This window comes from Orussus abietinus, unplaced genomic scaffold (genome assembly GCF_000612105.2).
Source record: "Orussus abietinus isolate OABI.00-Male unplaced genomic scaffold, Oabi_2.0 scaffold25, whole genome shotgun sequence".
Lineage (NCBI taxonomy): Eukaryota > Metazoa > Arthropoda > Insecta > Hymenoptera > Orussidae > Orussus > Orussus abietinus.
The window spans coordinates 219,705-236,316 of record NW_019394504.1 but is presented as its reverse complement, the minus strand read 5'-3'; the positions used below and the strand labels follow the sequence as shown (position 1 = coordinate 236,316).

At 35.9% G+C, this 16,612-nt stretch overlaps 5 protein-coding genes across 9 annotated transcripts; 2 read left to right on the top strand and 3 right to left on the bottom strand.

The window, feature by feature from the left end:
- Positions 1 to 222: 222 nt before the first annotated feature.
- LOC105697727 (AP-1 complex subunit sigma-2) lies at positions 223 to 6,697 on the bottom strand. 4 transcript variants are annotated; one of them, XR_001103874.2, is made up of 6 exons: positions 6,537 to 6,697; positions 6,289 to 6,467; positions 6,092 to 6,200; positions 5,869 to 6,006; positions 1,946 to 2,087; positions 223 to 1,579 (listed from the first exon to the last, which is right to left on the bottom strand). XR_001103874.2 is itself a non-coding variant. In XM_012421331.2 (5 exons), the coding sequence occupies exons 1-5, from the start codon at positions 6,537 to 6,539 to the stop codon at positions 2,043 to 2,045; spliced, it is 474 nt and encodes a 157-aa protein (XP_012276754.1). In that variant the 5' UTR covers positions 6,540 to 6,697; the 3' UTR covers positions 223 to 2,042. The 4 variants fall into 4 exon arrangements, 3 of the variants coding, with proteins under 3 accessions (XP_012276754.1, XP_012276755.1, XP_012276753.1); XM_012421331.2 differs by having other exon boundaries at positions 223 to 2,087; XM_012421332.2 differs by lacking the exons at positions 223 to 1,579; positions 1,946 to 2,087 and adding an exon at positions 2,553 to 3,401.
- Positions 6,698 to 6,922: 225 nt separating this feature from the next.
- On the top strand, positions 6,923 to 10,948 carry LOC105697689 (WD repeat-containing protein 3). The gene is made up of 14 exons (XM_012421261.2): positions 6,923 to 7,245; positions 7,332 to 7,541; positions 7,610 to 7,807; positions 7,890 to 8,048; positions 8,136 to 8,341; positions 8,421 to 8,556; positions 8,646 to 8,836; positions 8,897 to 9,092; positions 9,155 to 9,382; positions 9,456 to 9,725; positions 9,803 to 10,045; positions 10,140 to 10,300; positions 10,363 to 10,585; positions 10,681 to 10,948. The coding sequence occupies exons 1-14, from the start codon at positions 7,075 to 7,077 to the stop codon at positions 10,843 to 10,845; spliced, it is 2,757 nt and encodes a 918-aa protein (XP_012276684.1). The 5' UTR covers positions 6,923 to 7,074; the 3' UTR covers positions 10,846 to 10,948.
- An 8-nt stretch (positions 10,949 to 10,956) lies between these two features.
- On the bottom strand, positions 10,957 to 12,927 carry LOC105697691 (28S ribosomal protein S31, mitochondrial). The gene is made up of 7 exons (XM_012421263.2): positions 12,740 to 12,927; positions 12,410 to 12,614; positions 12,250 to 12,340; positions 12,006 to 12,162; positions 11,647 to 11,931; positions 11,362 to 11,576; positions 10,957 to 11,279 (listed from the first exon to the last, which is right to left on the bottom strand). Exons 1-7 carry the CDS (start codon positions 12,763 to 12,765, stop codon positions 11,008 to 11,010), a joined length of 1,251 nt encoding a protein of 416 aa, XP_012276686.1. The 5' UTR covers positions 12,766 to 12,927; the 3' UTR covers positions 10,957 to 11,007.
- Positions 12,928 to 13,083: 156 nt separating this feature from the next.
- LOC105697690 (dynactin subunit 4) lies at positions 13,084 to 15,387 on the top strand. The gene is made up of 9 exons (XM_012421262.1): positions 13,084 to 13,287; positions 13,365 to 13,435; positions 13,511 to 13,713; positions 13,782 to 13,924; positions 13,986 to 14,154; positions 14,235 to 14,418; positions 14,496 to 14,694; positions 14,763 to 14,953; positions 15,017 to 15,387. Exons 1-9 carry the CDS (start codon positions 13,159 to 13,161, stop codon positions 15,234 to 15,236), a joined length of 1,509 nt encoding a protein of 502 aa, XP_012276685.1. The 5' UTR covers positions 13,084 to 13,158; the 3' UTR covers positions 15,237 to 15,387.
- A 74-nt stretch (positions 15,388 to 15,461) lies between these two features.
- Positions 15,462 to 16,601, bottom strand: LOC105697692 (40S ribosomal protein S14a). 2 transcript variants are annotated; one of them, XM_023432555.1, is made up of 4 exons: positions 16,507 to 16,601; positions 16,013 to 16,167; positions 15,822 to 15,909; positions 15,462 to 15,738 (listed from the first exon to the last, which is right to left on the bottom strand). In XM_023432555.1, the coding sequence occupies exons 2-4, from the start codon at positions 16,159 to 16,161 to the stop codon at positions 15,520 to 15,522; spliced, it is 456 nt and encodes a 151-aa protein (XP_023288323.1). In that variant the 5' UTR covers positions 16,162 to 16,167; positions 16,507 to 16,601; the 3' UTR covers positions 15,462 to 15,519. The 2 variants fall into 2 exon arrangements, with proteins under 2 accessions (XP_023288323.1, XP_012276687.1); XM_012421264.2 differs by having other exon boundaries at positions 16,511 to 16,573.
- Positions 16,602 to 16,612: the final 11 nt, after the last annotated feature.

The following is a 16,612-nucleotide window of genomic DNA, read 5'->3' as shown; positions in this document are numbered from 1 at the left end:
AATATTGCCAACGCGCGTTCCGTTTTGGGGCGAAACACGTGACGCAATTTGCGGCAGCTGCAATTACACTTTCGCTGTCATTTCGCATGATTTTACGGATGTAATACTTATTTCGATCGTTCGAAGATTCCACAATACGAGGAAATGGTAATTTCTCGGATTTTATAATTAGGCCGTGGGACATATTTTTACCGTGCCGTAACATTCGAGGTACTTATCGGGTATGGTTTAAAACTCGCCGATAATTTATATTTTACTCCATACCGTGTACACTGTTACAGCATATGTGTATATATATCTTGATGTATAGCATTAATGCCTAGTGAGTTAGCGAAGGGTGCACGTTAACGAGGTGCATAATTGACGATAACGTAGCATAACGTTGTAAAGAATGTACTCGGTGTAGTTAGTGGCAATTGATATTACACTAGATAGGTTCTCATGGACGGAGTTTGAAGCGCGGTCTTCGATGCGACGTTCGATTTTAACTTCGTACGTTAAAACTTTCAACGTCGACTTTAAGAATAAATGCAATTTCTTTCAAGCCTACTAGTAGCTAATTCTAAAAAAAGATGAATAAATTCGTAGAGTAGTAAATATAAGTGCAATAACATGTCAAGTTACGGAGGCGAGGAAATCGTGAAATATGTATCCGTGCAGCTGTATTAGTTGCCATTGTAACGAACGCACGTGTGTAAGGTGACATTATTTTACAGTCATTAGTTAAACTTATACACGTACTTAACGCCTTATACATTTTGATTAATGCTGCCCTGCTCGCAGTCGCATCATCAAAAAAAAAATTGTCAGTTGTGCAGATATAAGATTAGGATCGCATATACACGATAGTAAAAAAAAAAAAAATAACGCTATTAAATGCGATGCAAACCTGTTAAGAATCTGCTTCAATCTGTAAATATTAAGTACCGGGAGACCTTATTACCATGGACATTTCGAGCTTCCTTAAAAATATAACGATATTACGTCTGATTACAGCCTAATATTAATTCATCGGGGTATCGATACGACGAGATAAAATGAAAGGTTATTCGCTTTTCTCAGACACTGAGCCTGCTTGAATATCTAGATATTTGTAAGAATTATTTATACGACCGCCTATTAGCACCATCGCGTGGTGCAAACATGAAGAAAATCCATTACTCTATTAAATTCGAAGAACTCATCACTGGCTATTCCTCCCTCCCAAGGGCAGTGGAATGGTTAAACATTCGATTAATTTAAACCCTACTTCAGCAGTAACAAGTGTAACACGCTAGATTCCTCTCACTCCTGCCAGAGTCCAATGGTTGAAAATGTGATGTAAAAATATATGTATATATCACTAGTGCTTTGATAAACCTATTAATCGCGATAATAATCTTTCAAGAGCCAATACAACGTCCCAAGTGTACGTATACGGTTTACATTAGTTCTCATCAGAACATTTGTGGGAAATCAGAGAAAAATTCACTTAAACTAAAATACCGCAAGAAACGGTGCTTGCTGTAAGTACATAATTATAAAGGCCATTTCTTCCACCGCCACGAGGACGTAGAGTACATTGGTCCAGAATTAAAACCTACAAATTGAAGGAATGCATAACGTTGCGGTAGGCCAGGAAGGGCGCTCTCTTAGGACCTCTCGATTACAAGCTAATTTTCTTGAAGATCTCACAATATCAATCGATATCAACGATACCAGAAGTAATTGCGAATGAAAAAAAAAAAAAAAATTCCTCATCTAAAAAGGAACGTCCCCAGCGATTACACGATCGTGGGAAAAATGGAGCAAATTCCCCGGCTCCGATTGAACAACCATAAATGCCATTCCTTAGTGATAATAACCCGAGGAGAATCCGAAAAGCACCGGGGAGAGAAAATCCCACGGATATGGGAACGCGATGATCGGTATGACTCTTACAACCGAGGATGCAAGACCGTATTACCTTTTATAGTCTCTTTCGGGTGTAACCCTCACGCCAAGGGTCAGGGACAAAGAAAAGGAAGTAAGGAAAAGTGCGGCCGGTATGCTGCTGGAAAGGATTATCCTAATCCGTGGTCTTCGAAAAATCCTTGAGGAGTTTCTTCCTGGAACATAAAAGAAACATCCCAGTTGAGTACATGGCTAACCGCGCTTTCAGTCGAGATATGAATAGGGGTCAATTACTTTGATGCTGCGCACTAAGGCATTGTGCGGATACGTAAATTAGCCAAAAATATAAGTGCACGTACCTACTTCGTAACAAGTTATCTTCTCCGGTTGCAGCTTCAAATGGTGAACTGAACCCTTTTCATATGACCGATCATTTAAACGCGTCGTCGTGCCAATTGCACGCGTCCATTCTTATCAATGTAACATGCTTCAGAAATCTGCGTTGCGATAACGACCATTCCAAGGATCGATTTAAAGAGAGGATTATGTTTTCGTCCACGAGAAGATAAAAGTTGGGACAAGAAGGTTCACGGTTTCCTTAAATTAATCGTACAATTAATCCTAGAACAGTAACCGATCACTTAAGAGGACACTGAAATTCTCTCCGAAGATCTTTGACATTTCCTAGAAAGTTACTTTATTTCATATAACTTAATCTCCATCCTTAGCATAAGGAGCTCGGATCCGTATCTTTTACAAGCGTATACATAATTCTCTAATCTAAGCACCGAACCTAATCCCGCGAATTTTGGAAGTGGTGACAAAACGGCTTAAAAGGTTCGCTTAGAGGCGCCTTCACACCGGGCGAACCGTCCAACCGAATCGCCGGATTAACAATAAAAAATTGACAAAACGCTCCTACAAACCACCACAGCACATCGTTCCTCGCCTTTCAACGGCGAATCGAGCCATTCGTTAATTTCTAACGTAAGGTATTCGCACGTTCCATCCCAAAACACACAAAAAAAAAAAAAAGAGAAGAAGAAAAAGGAAAGAGGTGCGCAAGGTGCGAAAAAGGCAAAGACAGAAGATCCTCTACGGACTACGTACTCCGAGTAAGTAAAATCGTTATTGCTAGGTACCGCAAGGTATTGCGGGTGCACGAGTCAATAAGTATAAACGGCCGTCAGTGTGGAACGTTTCTTTCGTCTCCTTCCCCTTGCACCGATGCAGGGAGAACCATGTGCACGTCGTATATCACCTCGAGTCCCGATTATACGGCGAAAGGTACGTATAAAAATATGCTAGAGTCCGTTATACGCATGCTTAGATCGCAGATAAGTGCCGAGTGTCTCCACGTCCAAGATCTAGTGTGTTCGTACAACGTGAGATAGATACGCGTGGAGGCTGAAAGAATGGCTGAAGAGGAGTCTCCGATCTTCGGGGTCGGGGGGTCCAGGCTTGGGAACGCAGTTCCTGAGCGTCTACAAAAGCCCTATTTCCCGCAGAGTACCTTCGACGGCTTCGTCCTTACACAAACAAACAAAGGCTAACTAGTCTTGCGCGCGTGTTTGCCTAATTTCCCGGGTTAATTCGCCGGATAATATCATACTGACAACAAGATGGCACACACAGTCAACCGAGAACCTAGCGAATCTCTTGGCTTGCTACCGCACTTCGATGACACCTCCTCGGGGCGATTCCGCTTATTCGCCAATTAAAAACGTATTCCAGAAGTGAGGTGCGACACCCCGCCGAGAATAAAGAGACCGTTCAATGAAATCCTAGATTTTTTTTTCTTTTTTTTTTTTTTTTTCCTTATCGCGCCCAGGGATTCGGATAAGAAGACAAAAGATTCGATTTGTTGCCGAAGGCTCGGTTAACGACATCGGTTTAACGAGACATCAAGGTGCACTGGCCACACTACCACTTGCGGAATTATTTTGGCGTGAACGTTTTGGATTAACAAGCCCCTAGATGTTAAGAGGAAAAAAAAAAGGACAAAAAAACGATAATGAGCCTCATCACAAATCTATCTAGCGATTCTCGAGAAATCACGTCGATGTAAAATATGCACAGACGACAGTTACAATAATTTTACATTCAAAGCGTAGGTGCCATTGGTGAAAAATTCTTTTATTAATAACCAAAAACATACAGATACATAATAAACAATCTACTTATAAACAGCAGCATTTCTATAGCAAACAGCCACTACCGCTCAAAAAAAAAAGAAAAATAAAAGAATTATAGGATCTGTCAGTTCTGCGGACTAACTATAACTACAATTATTGCAACAACGAACAGTTGTACGAGACATCAGAAATGTAATCAACGGTAAATGTACGATAATCAGGATATGTACAAATTAGTCTTAATTAGTCTTGTCATACGTGTTTGTCCATAAATATTCGAGATATGAAAATATTTGTTTGACCTTCCGCTTCTGCATAAAAATTGTCTCTATTTATATGCAGCCTATGCACTTTACTACGTCAGGTTTACGATTCGATTAGATCTATGTTAATCTAATAGAATTTCATCACTTTAATAACTTTAAACCAAAACCTGAACCTCAAGATCGCCAGGCCCCTTATATGTTACAATTACAAATATAATAATTAATTGAAACACGTGGTACGTCAGTATAAAATAATAACAAAGCTTATAAAAAAAAATATTATGCTTGATTAATACTTTTGGAAAGAGCAATATTCCGTAGGCAACCGAAAGCTCACTTTAGTTAGGAATGAAAGTGGAATAACAATAAATTGTATAACACAGCGCCGAAGCAAGGAACGACTAGAAAAGGAAGCATAAAAAACAAATCGAGCTTCTAACTGTACAGTGTCTGAAATGGCACAAAGGTTATAAATAAAATCTATTTATACATATAAACTCTTGAATTGAGAAACGAGGCAAGATGTAACGTTAAAATAAATTTCGTGAAAACACGTTTTTATTATTAAATATTATGCAAGCTCGTTTTGTACACGACAGAATAAAGCTATATTTCTGCTTGCTTAAATATAGAATTTCAAATAATTACCAGATACCTATCAAATGTTATTCATAGGTAGACCATATACATTAGATAATACTTTAACTATTGCATCAAGTACATTTTTTTTCCAAAAACTCTTACATCAATGCTTTATTTGCTATGGAAATGCTGCGATGTTCATACATAAATACTTTGATTGTAAATATAAGAATACATCTATGCAATTCTAAACAAGCACAACCTAAGTTTATAAGGACACTGAACATGTAAGCACTCTACGCCAACTTTAAAGTCAAATGATATATATCATCTCAAAAGTGTTATACAATAACATGCTCCTACTCCTACCGATATGGATCATAATGTATACACATTCTGCATGTTCGTGCCGATATCACTTTATACAGACTGTGGTGCACTTGTGTAATTACAAGTACAATGTTCACCAGCAATGTTTAAATTAATAAAATGTTATCCACTTTTGAAGCAGACATTTTTATTATCATTGCCCCCAAGCACTAAAAGTTAAAACATAATCCTCGTAATTTTTTAAAAATCCATATAAAAATGTACTATTAAATCATGCAAATCAAGTAGTGATCGAGTACCCTGTAAAACCAAAATGGCATTGTTTGAAATAAATGGAAAACATTGCACATTTACCCAGAGTGCTCAGACTGTACAGGTTACCCTTGTTACTAGGGACGTCACACGTTAACTCCCAAAGGACAAACAGGTCATATAAATATCACTTTAGCATCACATGCACATTAGTCAAATGCCAACATTTATTACATAATTAATCTAGTTTAGTTATATTACTTTCTTCAAGATCTATTAAGCTCGGTATTCTTTCAGTTAGATTTTGGCATTACGTGCAGTGCTAAGCCAAAGTGATGTGAATAAATAAAAGAGATAAAGGAGAAGATGTCGGAAACGGTAACATTCAACAAAACAGGTCACAACTCTATGGGAACATCTCCATGACTAACCTCCTGCAGCAGATCCTGTGCAGCAATGGCTTTCAGCACATTTTTTTTGCTTGTCTCTTGTATCTCACCACCCACCAATAGTTCATCCAGGATAAAATATGCCTTTTCAAAGTTGAAAATGATATCCAGTTCACAAACCTATGAGATAAAAGTAATGATATTCATTATCAATTATTTTTTATTAGCTCGTTATAACTTAATATAATTTATTGCTTGTACTTACACTGCCAAAGTATTTGTCCAATAGTTCTACATATCGATGTATGATTTCGAGCGTGAGCAATTCATTATCATTTTGCTCGATAGCACAGCAGAAATATAAACTAGCGTATCTGTAATGAAATAAAAATAATAACCGTAAAAAGGAAATAAAAGAAGTAATATTTAGTATTAAGAATACTACGATATTATAAAATTCACCTTTTATAAACCACTTTTACATCCTTCCACTCGAGAAAGCTCGACATCTTCGGCTTTCTGGCAAGAATAGTTGTAATGAGTTCACGCGTGATTTTCTTTTTCAATTTATCAGGATGCGCAACATACCACTTCTGTAGTCGCAACTTTCCTTGTCGACTAAACAACAGCATAAATTGCATCTGAAATTTAGACAGTACCGTTACCTGTTGGAACACGCCAAAGAACAGAACCTGGAAGTAGACACTTACCATCTTTCTAAAATTTTCAGTTCCTTTTGATAATTCTTGAATAAACTTAAAAAATAACAATTCCACTCTTATACTTTTTTGTTCAGCTCTTAGGTTTAACAATTAGCATTCTAGAAAAATGTATTATACTATTGTTCCAAGTGACAACCTATCGCCGCCATCTTGTTAGTCAATTCAGACCACAATTGTAACAATGAGTATGAGAGAACTCATGTCCCGAATGTGACCACTGTAAAAGAGGCGCTGCTACCTAGTGACCACACCTAGAACCTAGTACATTTTGAATGTAGCGCTGAGTGGCGGTAATTTTTGAAAATAAAATCAGAGATGAGTGGGAGATTGCCCCTCTTCCGTTGAGCTCGTATGCAACCTCCCAACTTATTTCTTGTTGTGTTAGAAAGCACGTGGTCGAGGATGAATTGTTTTTGATAGTGGAACAGTTTCATTTGATTCCGTTAAAAGGTGTTGAATTCTCATTTTGACTGGATCTTTAAATCTTACCGTCACTGAACTATAGTTGTTCTTCTGAAACCCTAAAATGGGTTTAACAAAACAATACTTACGATACGGTGCAGCTGGTAATTTAAACGTAATTACAAGTTCGAAATGCAATATAGTATTCGTAACATTAGAAGGCCAGGAAGGTAGATTTGTAGCTGTAGGCGCAGCCGAACACGTATATATCTGGGACCTTCGTTTGGGTGAAAAAGTGAGCTTGCAATTTTAACACGTCATTTTCCAAAAACACAATGAGATGCAAAAGGACCAAGTATTTGAGACTGTTTTTAATTATAGGCACAAGTTTTATTAGGAGAAACAACAGATGCTTCGTATTTAGCCGCATCTCCTAATAAACGCTACTTAGCTGTGGGATATGCTGATGGTACACTAAGAACGTTTGACTTACGATCTGCTGAGAATGTTAGTACCTTCATTGGCCATCGTTCCGCAATTACCACGTTAGCCTATGATTTTTTGGGTCATCGACTAGCCTCGGGATCGAAGGTATTTTGTAGTTATTTTTTTAATCCTGTTTTACTGCATATATAAATACCACTATTATTGCTTTTAAGGATACCGACATCATTATTTGGGATGTTGTCGCAGAGGCAGGAATATGCCGTTTGGCAGGGCATAAGGGTGTAGTTACTGCTGTAACATTCATGAGCAAACACAATATTCTTATCAGTGCAAGTAAAGATACGTATGTTAAATTTTGGGACCTGGATACACGACATAATTTTAGGACTTTAGTAGGTCATAGGTCAGAAGTAAGGATCCTTTATAATTTATGGATCATTGTTAACGTCTACTTTTAAACAAGTGTCTCATTTGAAAGTCATTTTATTGTAGATATGGAAACTAGTGCTTGTCAAGGATGATAAATACTTGGTGACTGGCTGCAATAACAATGAGTTATATGTTTGGAAAATATTTTTTGTCGATAATCAAGACATACAGGAACACATAAAAAATTTAAATATTGACGATGAAAATCAAGTGAATGATGCTGTAAGGCCTTTTATAATAATCCAAATTAATTTGTCTTGATCATGCATTTGAGAAACATTTTCACATAATTATTTGATTTCTTGCCAGAACTATCCATTGCGTTGTGAAAAACTTGGTGTTATTTTAAGAGCTGGACGGGGACGTGTTGTTTCATTGAGAACTGAAGCTACAGGTCAAATTATAGTATGCCATGGTGTTGATAATACTATAGAAACATTTTATTTTTTACCACCGGATGCTGTAAAACAAAAAATGTCAAAGCGATTAAAAAAGGAAAAGAAAAAAGAGGCGAAGTATGCATATACGTATATTAGAACTTTTAAGTTGATACAAAACAGTCAATAAAAATGGTGTCAATCATTTTTCTTTCAGAGAGGAAAATTCTGTGGAAGTTCTTCCCTCGAATACGCCAACTTTAAAAGATGAAATAAAAAGACTTCCTGTTATTAAAGTGTCAAATAAAGCAAAAGATCTAGATGTGATTATGGGAGGAGGCAATGAGCTGAGGGTAGTACATTTATAATGTATTTAAAAATATTATATTAAATCGGTAATCTATCATATATACATCATTGAATAATAACAAATTAATTTCAGATATGCACTAGTTTAAATAATAATAGTATCGAATTGTACTCAATATCTGCATTAGAAAAAGATAGCGAGCCAAAGAGTTTGCGATCTATAGTTATCCATGGTCATCGAACTGATGTGAGAGCTATTTGCTTCAGCTCTGATAATTTATCATTTGCAACAGGAAGTGGAGATTCTGTCAAATTGTGGAACAGGTAATGGATATATATTTTTTTTACGTTTCATTATTACAATTTTTTCTTCCAAATATTTAGGTCTACACTGTCATGTTTACGAACCGTCGAATGTGGCTATGTTTTGACACTAACTTTTGTTCCTGGTGACAGACATCTGATAGTAGGTTTAAAAAGTGGTTCAATGTTGATTATCGACATCAATTCTGGAGACATTTTAGAGGAAATTTCTGCCCATAACCACGAATTATGGAGTATTGCCTTATTTCCAAACATGGTATGTAGTTTTGAATGCCTGGTTTGCAAACTCTCTTGGAACATTAATTAATACCATTGCAGAGAGGAGTAGCAAGTGGTGGAGGTGATAAAACTGTAAAAATCTGGAATTTCGAGTTGATCAAAGATAGTATGGAATTTACGAAAGCAAAAATACTGTCAGTTTTGCATACCAAAACATTAAAATTGGAAGAAGGTGTGCTATGTGTTAAAATTAGCCCAAACAGCCGATTCATTGCCATATCCTTACTTGATTCTACAGTGAAAATATTTTTCTTTGATACGCTAAAGGTAATATTGCAATGTTTTTACTAAAGTAATCTCCAAGGGTGAATAAATTAAAAAATTCTTTGTTTCCTCTTAGTTTTTCGTATGCCTTTATGGACATAAGTTACCAGTTCTCTGCATGGACATATCGAGTGACTCCTCTCTTATTGCAACTGGATCAGCAGATCGTAATATCAAAATTTGGGGCATGGATTTCGGCGATTGCCACAGATCACTCTTTGCGCATGACGATTCAGTCACTGGCATTGCATTTGTACCAAAAACTCATTACTTGTTTACGTGCGGCAAGGATGGTAAAGTGAAGGAGTGGGATGCTGACATATTTAGAAAAATCATCACTTTACGAGTTTGTTCTCCCCTTTTTTAAATTATTACAATGTTAAACAATTATAACGAGTTATTTAATTATCTGATTTTATTTAGGGACATTCTGGAGAAGCCTGGAATTGTGCAATTTCACCAAATGGTATGTGCATTGCTTCCTGTGGGTCAGATGGAGTAGTCAGAATATATGAACGCACGATGGAACCATTGGTATTAGAAGATGAGGCCGAAGAGGAAAGAGAAAAACAAGAAAATGAATTAGCAACTGGAGATATCACTGTAGTTCAGGGTCAGAAACAACAACTGCTGCCATCAAGAAAAACAGTCAACAGCGAGAAAGGGGTACTGTATACAGGAACATTTTAATTTTTATTGCTTTCTTTCTAACAATATTACTAATATAATGAGAATACATATACATTATATTTCTATATAGGCGGAGTTAATTTTAGAATGTTTAGAGATTTCAAAAGACTATGACGAGCAAGTAGCCATAGACCCTAATTCTGCACCACCACCTCCAGCACTAATGCAAGCCTTAAAATGCGTAACCACTGAACAATTCTTCTTGGAAACGGTGAAACGTGTACGATTGAGGTGAGGATTTAATAAGTAAAACTATCATTTCATTATCTATCCGATCAATCTTTTGTCTTCAGTGAATTAGAAGAAACATTATTACTGTTGCCGTTTTCTGCTGCCTGTGAAATTTTGCGAATGCTCCCGAATCTATTAAAGAGTGATTATCAGGTGGAATTATTAGCTAGATTAGCATTGAGCTTAATACAAGCACATCATGGACCAATTATTTCAAGTTCAAACCTTCTACCAATTCTGGAATCAGTACAACAGCTTATCTTCGAAAGAGTATCGGCATTAAAGGTATATTTACACATTGATAAGTTTCAAAATAACTATCTTAGTAATTTAATTGGAGCCATGCAAAGGATTAATATCTTCTAATATTGCCCTTGCAGGATATGATAGGGTATAATCTATATGGTATGGCGTACATGCAGCGTCTCATAGAGGATCGTGAAAACATTCAATTGTTCAAAGATGCAACCAAGAAAAGAAAGCAAAAGTATAAAAGTATAAAAAATAAACAGAAAGCTTTGAAAAGAGCTATTATTATGTTATAGCAATTTGTTTATATGTATATATCTAATCAAGGATAATTTAAGCTGTTTTATGTAATGCTGATAAATTATAAGATGACGAAATAATAAAGTGTAATAAAATTTACACGCAAATTCAAATTTTCCAGAAAACATGACACTTTATTGTGTACAAATCTAGTGTGACTAAGATGTTACTTGTTTTGTGTCACTTGTAAGTATTGGTGCATCGATAGCACCGATTTCTTTTAGTAAATCTTGTTTTTTTGCAAAGTAGTCACGATACCACATTATGTGAGATTTCTTAAGCTCAACAGTCATATAAGGATTTTTAGATAATCCAACACAGACCAGTTCCATAAAATGCCGAATTGGTCCTTTTTTAGGGCACCAATCTTTTAAATGATATTCCATGAAAACGTGTTCTGAAAAATGTATATTGTGCTCTTCTTCCATTCCTATAAAGAAATATGTTTTATTAAAGATATACAAGGATAAATAACATTATGAATGGCGGCAATCTAGATTCAAAGACTATACCTTGTTCATTATCAATTGGAAATTTCCATAGTTTTCCTTGCTTGGTCCATAAAATCATTTCTTGGAAAATATTTGATGGTGGATGAGTTACCATAAGATCCAATTCACTCTCTTGTAAAGCTTCCCATGTTGAAAGCTTCGGAGATTTGTCATTTTTAACAGAGTCATTGGTAAAAATGTCTAATGGTAAACCATACAGATGATCAATTACAATTCTGTAACCAGATGCCGTTATTAGACACAATGTTTTTGATATTCCTTTGGTAAAAGAGTAAAAGGTATTACCTTCCTTGGTATTTACTTCCTACATGTCGTAGCTTATCTGTTATTTGCTGGAATCTTCCTGGATAGCCAACCTTTTGATCCATTGACTCATATACACTGTCTTCTATCTTCGAGGGTCTACTACTTGACAATGTAGTCCTATCATTAGTTTGAATTGGTTCTTTATATCTATTTGATCGGTGTCTTTGTTCTTCTAGTAATTCTTTAACCAATTTTGCTCGATTCATTTCACCTATATTGATTTTCTTCGGTGGTAATCCTGCTGATTCCTTGGATATCCCTTTGCTAAAAAAGAAGTAAAATTTCAAATTATGTTTATATTACAGATTACAACGACAGTGGTGCATAAGTAATTAAACCTAAATGGTGTGTCCCTTGAATCTTTTGTTCCTTGTGGTATACGTTGCTTATTAATATCGGAATCTGTAAGTTTACTTAATAACTCTTTTTTTGTTTTCTCTTGATCTCCACCCAGTGATGTTGCCACTGATTCAACTGCAGACTTCAATTTTTGTTCTATATCAACAAATGTAAAACCGTATGTGTATAATACAATTGATTAATCGTGAAATTGCTATTTTATTGGTACTATTCTCTACTAACCAAAGGGATTGTCTATGCTATGCTCAGCACGCTTAATTGCTTTCTTTCTTGGGCTTATTGCAACATTCAAACTCTTTGTGACTTTCATATCCTAAAACATTTAATTTCTTATTCACATCAATTAAGAATATTGCAAACAATATCCTTAAACATGAAATACCTTGGTCATCATATTTAGTAAATCGTTTAACCTAGTTTCTACATCAGAAACAGCGCTGTCAAGTTTCTGTTTTCTGTTTGTCTCGGATGGCTTTTCATCTTTATCAGAGTCAGAAGAATCCGAGGAACTAGAGGAATCAGAGAAGTTACACCGTCTTGTGGATATGTACAGCCACTGAATCGATCCTCCTACACCTGTCCTAGATCTTTTAAAGATACTTAATAAATTAATATAGGCAATCATGGCATTATACGCTTTACAAATAATTAAGCAAATTAAAGAATTGCTTATATCGATCGACAATATAAAGTTAAGTAACGGGTACATTACCTTAAGAATAATCGTATTGGTATCATGTCTGACTTTTTTAATATCTTACTGAAGTATTATCGACGTTCTTAACCTTCTTAACATTTGCATTATTTTCCAAGAATAGTTGGGGTAGACTCAACCGAAGAGAAAAGTAGAGATTACCAATGCCTCAAATTTAGTAGCTATAGTGAGTCGCTGTCACCTAATGGCAGTCCTTCGAAACTCTTCCACACTTAACACGATATACTTCCTATTATCATGTGGGAAGAAAAGAATAGTTGTGCCTTCTGTATGCATACAAACACGGCCACTAGATGGCAGTGATCGTCCGATAACGGCGAAACCCAATACGGGTATATTCTATGTTGGAAGAAACGTCAGATTTGTTACGATTACTTAGAAAAAGTTAGGAAAAGTCATGTAACTTGTCATTGATAATGGCATATTTATTTCAACCGGATTATGTGCGTTATGCATGTAACTGCGGCTCTCTGAAACCAATTTCAAAAATTTATTTTTGTCGCCACTGCATAAAAATTCGATGTGGATATTGCGTTTGTCATGAGGTAACTTTTCAACTCGTTAAACTGAGTATTGCATTAAAATTTAGAATTTTTAACAACAAACCAATTGCTCCCAACAGGTTGACTCTCACTATTGTCCTAACTGTATGGAAAATTTGCCATCGGCTGAAGCTCGTCTGAAAAAGAACAAGTTGGTTACTAACCAATTATGGTTATATTTTAACGGTTCATCTGCAATCAAAGTGTAATGAAATTTCATTTTTAGATGCTCAAATTGCTTTGATTGTCCATGCTGTTTTCAAACGCTGTCAACGCGTGCTGGACACGCACCGTCGAGGCCATCGTCTTCTGCAAATAGTGGAGATGATGGTAAAGATGTTAAAGCTACTCCAAAAAAAGTATATTATTTATCCTGTTCTTTATGTCGGTGGACCTCACGTGATGCTGGGATACCGGATCAGTATGTTGGTATGTATTAAAATATATTATTTATAGTATATTAAAATAATGGAATATATTATTACTTTGCTGCTCAGCAACCGGAGGTTGGCCAGAACAAGAGAATCCTCATACAATAAGAATTAGTGCTCTAATTGAGTATCACAAAATTTTGGTTTCAAAGGAGAAGCAACAACGCGAACGTAAGAAATTTCGTGCCAAGCGTCCTTTTGCACAATTTGTAAGTATATATAATTTGAAATAAGATCATTGAATTTCATGTTAATAAATGATATTTTTAGGAACCATTTGATCTAACGTCAGCAATTGCTCGGAAGCGTATAGGTCAGCCTCATTCAGTCTGGGATGCTCAGTCTCAGAATAGTGATCAACCTTCACCTTCAATAGCATCTGAAGATGTTGAGACTTTACCTGCAGGAATATTTACAGAAGTAATCGATATAACTAAAAGTAAGATCTTTATACTAAATTGCAAATAGAAACTACAAATATTCATTTTATTATTATAATTGGGTAATTATATATGATAGTTACTACATTGGAACAACGGTTGCAACGTCCAGACATGCAACCTGAAAGAATTAATGAGCTACGTCCTCAGCATAAACAACTTCTTGTCAAAAGGTCTCTGCGCTGTAAAACCTGCGAGCACAATGTCAGTAAACCAGAATTCAGCTCTCAGTCCATCAAATTCAAAATTCAGCTGACTGCCTTGTAAGATTTTGCATTATTGACAATTTTAATTTTTTACCAAAGTAGAGATTCTTAAATTATAATTAAAATGGTTTTAGCTATCACATTCCAGAAGTCCGCATAGTCACATGTGAACCTTTACGAGCAGGCATATCAAGTGAATTACTTCTAAAATTTTGTAATCCAACACAACATCAAACTCAAATAATTTTGCTGCCATTGGAAACATCAACTGTACCAACTACTATAACAGAAACTGGTGAAATGGAAGAACTTAAACGAGAAAATATACAAATGGTGAGATTAAACATTTTTCATTAACGCGTATATTTTATTTCCTTTATAACAATTTTTATAATCTTTAGGGTTTTGATTCACCTAATCTTCTGCCATTTGCGGTTCGTCAAGTATCTGTCACAGAAGATCCAAAATCCATTACGATTATTCCTGGTGCAAACATTTCTTTACCTCAAAGTGCATTGATTTTACCACCTCGAGATGATGCAGCTGAGTATGATGATACTGGTGATACGCATAATTTTCAAGATGATCCAAAGTAAGTTACTATTTACAACTTCATAAGAATTTAAAGCGCATTCAATATATTTATGATTTATAGTTTGGTTGTGTGGCGAAAAGGAAATAAAGCAATTGTACGATTACAAGTTACACCTCACAGGGGTGAACAATCCATAGAGAATCAAGAGAATATTATTGTGGGTCTTGTTATGCAGCATGGATATGTCAACACCATTGCGACATTAGAACATAAAACCCCGCAACAGTTAGATCTAAAGGCAAAATTATTCCTCACTCTTGGAAAGCTTGTTGGTATATAATTTCACACATTTGTGAATTAATACATTATATTAGCACTTAACTTTCAACAATTCATGACTTTCTTGCTTGAAATAACTGTAGTAATATGTAATTATATATGAAACTTGTATTCTATCTTCATATTAATGAATAAAAAAAAGAATGACTAAACTTATCTTATTAATTACCATTTCTAACAATAAACCAAATCAGGGCAGTTACAATAGCAAAAAGAATAAAGTATATTAATTTTATAAATTTATTGTAATAAGATAGCAAACCATACATAGTACAGTAAGTCCTTTAAAGCCTGCGACCACGACGGCCTCCCTTTCGGCGTGTAGAGTCAGAAGGAATCGGCGTGACATCCTCGATACGACCGATCCTCATGTTAGATCGAGCAAGAGCTCTCAATGCAGACTGAGCACCTGGTCCAGGAGTTTTCGTCTTGTTACCGCCGGTTGCTCTGAGTTTAATGTGCAATGCAGAAATACCAAGCGATTTGCATTTTTCTGCGACATCCTATATGCAAGATATTTATAATGAGTTCAATGTACATTAGACTCTATGGTAACATATTTGATCATTCACCAAAAATTAATTACCTGTGCTGCCAACATAGCAGCATAAGGTGATGCCTCATCACGATCAGCTTTTACTTTCATTCCTCCGGTGACACGAGCAATAGTTTCTCTGAAAACCGCGATAATTAAATTACGTACACGTCGAGTTTATCATCCAGAGGTTAGGTAAAGAGGTTATGTTTTGGAAAAAGTAATCGCAATAATATGCCAACCTGCCAGACAAATCGGTTACATGAACAAATGTGTCGTTGAAACTGGCGAAAATGTGGGCGACGCCAAAAACGAATTCTCCTTCTCGAACTTGAGGCCCGAGGGAGAGTTGCACTTCTTCCTTCTGAACCTTTCCTCTCTTAGGCGCCATTTTTGTCTGAAAATGTCACAAATGATTTTACGTACGAATTGTTATAACATTCTTTGGCAATTAACATTTCTTAAATTTTATTCGCGAAACTATTTCTACATTCTACATTAATTTCAAACTATGATAGAAGAATATTCGGAAAGACTTTTTGACAGCCGAATGCCGAATTCTCCGTGCGATCGGCACTCACGTCGTCAAATTTTAATCCACTAACATCTAATTATTTAAATGGTATACTGCAGAAGTTATAAACTTTTATTATTCTCGCATATTAACACAACGCAGCGAATTCGATATCTTTTACTTAAAGTCACTATTTATTAAATAATTCCATCAAAAACGTACGCACTGAACAGCGTTGTCTGCAGCCCACCTGATACAGGAAGCTCGAAGAGACAGGGCTTCCGGCGCGCGAAATCAGAAACGTGCTTTCGATTATTAAAAATTACGT